This window comes from Salvelinus sp. IW2-2015, linkage group LG14 (assembly GCF_002910315.2).
Source record: "Salvelinus sp. IW2-2015 linkage group LG14, ASM291031v2, whole genome shotgun sequence".
Classification (NCBI taxonomy): Eukaryota; Metazoa; Chordata; class Actinopteri; order Salmoniformes; family Salmonidae; genus Salvelinus; species Salvelinus sp. IW2-2015.
This window is the reverse complement of record NC_036854.1, coordinates 9,754,597-9,760,999: the sequence shown is the minus strand read 5'-3', so window position 1 is coordinate 9,760,999 and position 6,403 is coordinate 9,754,597. Positions and strand designations below refer to the sequence as shown.

Genomic DNA, 6,403 nt, shown 5'->3' with positions numbered 1-6,403 from the left:
CCCAGAGTAGTAACCCATAAAGACACACACACACACACACACACACACACACACACACACACACACACACACACACCTCTCACTAAAGCCCAAAATGGACATACACACTAACTAGAGTGGCCTAAAGAAGAGAGAGACCAGTGGAGTGAGGGGCGGGCTTAAAACCACCACTTTCAGCAAGGATTTCCATCAGAGGACCGTTAGGAATGGCTGGATTAATGAGGTCGACACACAAGGAACTCCTTGTTGTTTCTAATGTGATAAGGCCTATAGCTAACATGAGACAGACTACAGAGTTACAGACACATCAAGAAGCTCATCCATAGATGCCCTACTAGCAGACCTCTCCTCCACAACACCGGGTTGGTTTAAGTGTTGTTAGAGGTCGAGCATGGTTATTTACACACAGCATGACTTCCACAGACATCCAATGGTATACTAAACATACTATGAATGGAATTGGAAATCCAACCCAAAGTTTCTGCGAGGCTATGTACAGTAGGCCAATAGCACACATGTATGTTTTCCTGCAGGAAAGACAACTAGAAACATATGAAAAGTGCATTCGCACACTTCAAAAGCACCCCAAATGTTAACATGCAGTGCAACATTAATGATGGTGTTTGTCTTGTCATGTACTGTGGAAATTGTGTCGTGTACACATTTATTGTACAAAATGCCAGAGGAAAAATCAAATCTACTCGATACCATAATGCCTTAGACATGTTCATGGTAATGTTAATATGATGGCCCCTCCCCCTGGGCAGGCAGGCAGCATGTTAGACTTGTTGGTGTATTTMTAGCCTCTGACTAACATGGAGAATCTAGCCCAGCTAATGTGATGAGTGTGGCACTGAACCATGCCAACCATGCCAACACTGGCCCCCATCTGGCTTAATATATAGCAGCAATGCCCATCTCTCATCTAACCAACCCCTAGAACCTGAGTCCCTCACCTGCCTATGCTTTGCTGGGCAGGCTGGCTAGGGTACCCTACCATCCACCAACACATACAGTAGACATAGCCATCCCTGGTCAAACAGAAGTAGGAAGAGAGGGGGGAGTGTGTGTGTGCGCGTGTTTGCCTGCTCGCTGAGAGAACACAAACACTCCCCCCATGCCCTAGGGCCACTCAAGCTGTTCCCCGTGCCCGTCCAACACACAGGCATATGGGCAGAGAGAGATGGGAGAGGAGCCTGGCTATAAGTCACATTAAGTAATGAGAGGCCAGGGATGGCTGAGTATAGGCAACGTCCGCTTCAGACTCCAGCTAAATGCCACGCTGGGATTTTACACCCAAGACGGCTCTTTGGAAGAACTACTGCTAAAGGAAGTGAGAGCTAAACCCACTCACCTGTTGGTYACTATTCTGATCTGTCATCTTGTTCGGTCCTGTGACTTCAGTGTCTATTGTACTACCTTGCTCTGTCCTGGACATCAGACGTGTGCATATGTGTGTTGGTGTGTGTAAATGTGTAAGTATGTGCATGCATGTGTGTGAGTYTGTTTAAGGTGTGTGTAAGTGGTAAATAAAAAGCCTTGGCTGCTCACCGGCGTTGGAGATGCGTCTCCCTCTCTCCCAGTCCATCTGCTCGCTGTCCAACTGCTGCTCCTGCTCCTGCTGCGTCTCGTTCTCCATCCTCTCCCTCTCCTGCTTCTCTCTCTCCATCAGCTCCCTCTCTCTCTCCGCCCTCTCTCTCTCCAGCTGCTCTCTCTCCTTCTCCTGACGCTCGCGCTCCAGGCGATCCTGCTCAGTGCGCTCCCTCTCGGAGCGCTCCTGCTCGGAGCGCTCCCGCTCTCGCTCCTGGCGCTCCCGGTCCTGGCGTTGGCGTTCTCGCTCCCTCTCCTGCATCTCACGCTCCAGTCGCTCCAGTCGCTCCACCTCCTTCAGTCGCTCCCGCTCCACCTCCTTCAGCCGCTGCAGCTCCAGCAGCTGCCTGCCACGGGAAGAGAGGAGAGAAGAGGAGGTGAGGAGGAGAGAGAAGACACCAGATGGGTGGGGAGAGAGGAGAGATAAGAGGCAGTGAGGAGGAGAGAGAAGACACCAGATGGTGTGGGGAGAGAGGACGAGGAAGAGGAGGTGAGGAGGAGAGAAGAGAGACACCAGATGGGTGGGGAGAGAGGAGGAGTAAGAGGAGGTGAGGAGGAGACGCAGAGAGACACCCAGATGGGTGGGGAGAGAGGAGAGAAGAGGAGGTGAGGAGGAGAGAGAAACGCACCAGATGGGTGGGGAGAGAGGAGATAAGAGAGAGGTGAGGAGGAGAGAGAAGCACACAGATGGGTGGGGAGAGAGGAGAGAAGACGGAGGTGAGGAGAGAGGAGAAGAGAAGACACCAAGATGGTGAGGAGGATGAAGAGAAGAAGCACCAGATGGTGGGGCGGAGAGGAGAGAAAGAAGGAGGTGAGGAGGAGAGAGAAGACACCGATGGGAGATGAGGATGAAGAGGAGAGAGAAGACACCAGATGGGTGGGGAGAGAGGAGAGAATAGAGGAGGTGAGGAGGAGAGAGAAGACACCAGATGGGTGGGGAGAGAGAGAGAAAGAGGAGGTGAGGAGGAGAGAGAAGACACCCTGATGATGGGGGGGGAGTGAGGGGAGAGAGAGGAGGTGAGAGAGAGAGACACCAGATGGGTGGGAGAGAGGAGAGAAGAGGAGGTGAGGAGGAGAGAAGAAGACACCCATGTGGGTGGGGAGAGAGGAGAGAAGAGGAGGGTGAAGGAGGCAGAGAGAAGACACCAGATGGGTGGGCGAGAGGAGAGAAGAGGCAGGTGAGGAGGAGAGAGAGACACCAGATGGGATGGGGAGAGAGGAGAGAAGAAAGAAGAGGGGGAGGAGAGGAGAAGAACACCGAGTTGATGAGGGAAGAGAGGAGTGAGGAAAGGAGACACATATAGTGGTGAATGGAGTGAGGCCCCAGAGGTGGAGGAGAAAGAGGGAGAGAACGATGAGACAAGGAGGGAGGAGAGAGAACATGGGAGAGACCCCAAGAGGCAGTAAGAGAACGAGTGGAGAAGTAATGAGGCCGACGAGGCTTTGATACCTGGGTTTTCGCACACTGGGCCTAACGCACACATGCAGACGACCAGGCAGGGTGCTGGTCCACTTGGACGGCCTGCTTTTGCTTATCTCAGTTATTAGTCATTTGTTGTCATTATGTAATTACTGTACAAGACAAGCCGTGTGCAATCACAGCTATCCTCTGCATCGTTTCTGTTGTTAAACACAACACACGTAGCTTAGTCTGCGCTTCTGGCTACAGCCCTCTCTTTCTGTACTGATAAGGAGAGAATCTTATACATAGATAAAATAATTTTAAAAGTACTCTGTAATCCAGCGTGTACTTTATTGTCTGGCATAACAATTACCAAGCAAACACTGTACGTAAACAATTCAATATCAGCTTGTTCAGTCCAACAAAAATTGGCTGCAGAGGTCCGATATGAACTCATGATTGGAATATGCATTTCTACAGGTAGAAACTGAGCTCCCAACAGTATTGGGGAACATGTACACATTAGTTGTTGTTTTGGCTCTATACCCTCCAGCGCTTTTCAAATGTTATACAATGCTAATGAAGTAAGTGCAGAATGTCAGGTACTAAATTTGAGGATATTGACATTCATATCAGTGCTCGGTGAACTGGTTTTAAAAATTACAAGCACTTTTTGTGCATAGTCCCCCCATGTTAGGAGACCAAAAAGTATTGGGACAAATTTCACTTACATGATTGTTAAAGTCGTCAAAGAGTGTATTATTTTGGACCATATTCCTTAGCACACAATGACTACATCAAGCATGTGATTCTATCAAACTTGTTGGATGCATTTTGTTTGTTTTGGTTGTGTTTCTGATTATTTTGTGCCCAATGAGAATGAATGGTAAGTTTATTTTGAGTCACTTTTATTGTAAATAAAAATAGAAATGTTTCTAAACGACGTCTACCATTAATGTGGATGCTACCATGACTACAGATAATTCAGTGCTAACCTCGCCCTGTTTATTATAATGGTAAGAGGTTAGCATGTCTTGGGGTATGATGTTTGTGGCGTCTGTAACTTTCTCACTCATCATTATCACGACTCATTCAGGATGAACCATAATCAAGGGCATCCACATGAATGTAAAGTGTTTAAGAAAATATTCTTTCTTATTCACAATAAAGGTGACTCCAAAGTGACACAATACATATTTACCATTCATTTCTATTGGCCACAAAATGATCTGAAACCAAACCAAAACAACACGCACAATGCATCCAACAAGTTTTGTAGAGTCGCTATGTGCACGCACAGGTCAGATCAGGGATATGGCCCTCTGCGTATTGACAGGTAGATAGGGACATTGCTCTTGTATTGAAACAGGTCAGAATACGGGCAATTGTCTCTTGCGTATTGAAACAGGTAGTCAGGGATATTGCCTCTCGTATGTGGAACAGGTCAGATTCAGGGATATTGCCTCTGCGTATTGAAACGGTCAGATCAGGGATATTGCCTTCTGCGTATTGTAGGAACACAGGTCAGAGGGCGGTAGGGATATTGCCTCTTCTGCGTATTGAAAACAGGTAAGATCGAGGGATATTGCCTCTCACCGGTATTGAAACAGGTCAGATCAGGGATATTGGCGCTCTGCGTATTGAACAGGTCAGATCAGGGATATTGCCTCTGTGGTATTGAAACAGGTTCAGATCAGGGATATTGGCCTCTGCGTATTGAAACAGGTCAGATAAGGGATATTGCTCTGGCGTATTGAAACAGGTACAGATCAGGGATATTGCCTCTGCGTATTGAAACAGGTAAGATCAGGGATATTGCCTCTGCGTATTGAAACAGGTCAGATCAGGGATATTGCCTCCTGCGTATTGAAAACAGGTCAGATCAGGGATATTGCCTCTGCGTAATTGAAACAGGTCAGATCAGGGATATTGTCTCTGCGTATTGAAACAGGTCAGATCAAGGGATATTGTCCTCTGCGTATCTGATAGCAGGTATTCGATCAGGTGATGGTTGTCTTCTGCGTGAGTGAAAACAGGTCAGATCAAGGGGATATTCGTCTCTGCGTACTTGAAAACAGTAAATCAGGTCAGCCGCTATGAACAGGCAGACGGATATTGGCCTCTGTGTTTGAAACAGGTTCATGATATCCGGGATATTGCCTCGCGTTTGACAACAGGTAGATCAGGGAACTATGTCTCTGCGTATTGAAAACAGGTCAGATCAGCGGATATTGCCTCTGCGTATCTGATACCACCGCCTGTGTTAAGATCTGTGGAGATTTGACCCTCTGCGCTCATGGTGAACAGGTCCAGATCAGGGTTCGGCATATTGCCCTCTGCGTATTGAAAGCCGGTCGCATCAGGACAGATATTTGGCTCTTCACTGCGTGGGATTGAAAGAGGGCATACCAGAAATTCAGGGATATTGTCTCTGCGTATTGACAGGTCAAGATCAGGGATATTGTCTCTGGTTTGAAACAGGTCAGCCTCAGGGATATCATAACGCCCGCTTTTGGCTTCGTAGGGTGGGGAAACAGGTCGCTCAGGGATATTGGCCATCACTGCGTATTTGAAACAGGTAAGTCCCATCAGGGATATGCCTCTGCGTATTGAAACAGGTAAAAGGGATATTGCTCTGCGTATTGAAACAGGTAAGATCAGGGATATTGCCTTATTTGCGGTGAGTGAAACAGGTCAGTACCAGGTTCCGATAGGGTTCGGGCCTCTGCGTATTGATCAAACAGGTCAGATCAGCAGGACATTGCCTCTGCGTATTGAAAGCAGGTCAGATCAGGGACATTGTCTGTGTATTGAAACAGGTCATGATCAAGGGATTTGCCTCTGCGTATGAAACAGGTAGATCAGGGATATTGTCTCTGCGTATTGAAACAGGTAAGATAGGGTTTATGTCTAGTGCCGGCGTTATTGAAACAGGCCTCAAATCTAAAGCGGTATTATTTGCCCTTTTTGTATTGAAACAGGTCGATCAGCGCGATACTTGTCGCCATTCTGCATATTGAATCAGGCCACGCAGTTAAGGGATCCAAGTTGAGTTGATACCTATATCGATCTAGTGCGCTTTGAATAGTATTGGTCAGGATTGGCAGTAGGGAGATTGCCTCTGGCGGATCCTGATTTGAAGCGGGTTGAGATGAGTTGAAACTAAGTAGCGTGCAAAGCTGTCTCAAGGCAAAGGTGGCTACTTTGAAGACATCTAAAATTAAATATATTTTGATTTGTTTAACAACTTTTTTGGTTACTCACACATTGATTCATATTACTATATGTGTCTCTTTCATAGTGTGTGTAGTGTCATAATCTCTCCTAGCACGAAGTTGAGCAAAATTGTAAAAAATAAAGAAAAACGTATTTACTATTATGTATTGATTTTTTAGACTTAAATTGTTTCAC

General features: G+C 47.0%; 1 protein-coding gene across 1 annotated transcript in view; it reads right to left on the bottom strand.

Annotated features, from left to right (window-relative positions):
• The window catches only part of LOC111972906 (protein enabled homolog), a 100,116-nt gene that overhangs the window by 16,904 nt on the left and 76,809 nt on the right, over positions 1–6,403 (bottom strand). The window contains exon 5 of the mRNA XM_070446764.1: positions 1,552–1,937. Within this exon, the coding sequence (XP_070302865.1) occupies positions 1,552–1,937 (386 nt within the window). The remainder of the gene's footprint in view (positions 1–1,551; positions 1,938–6,403) is intronic.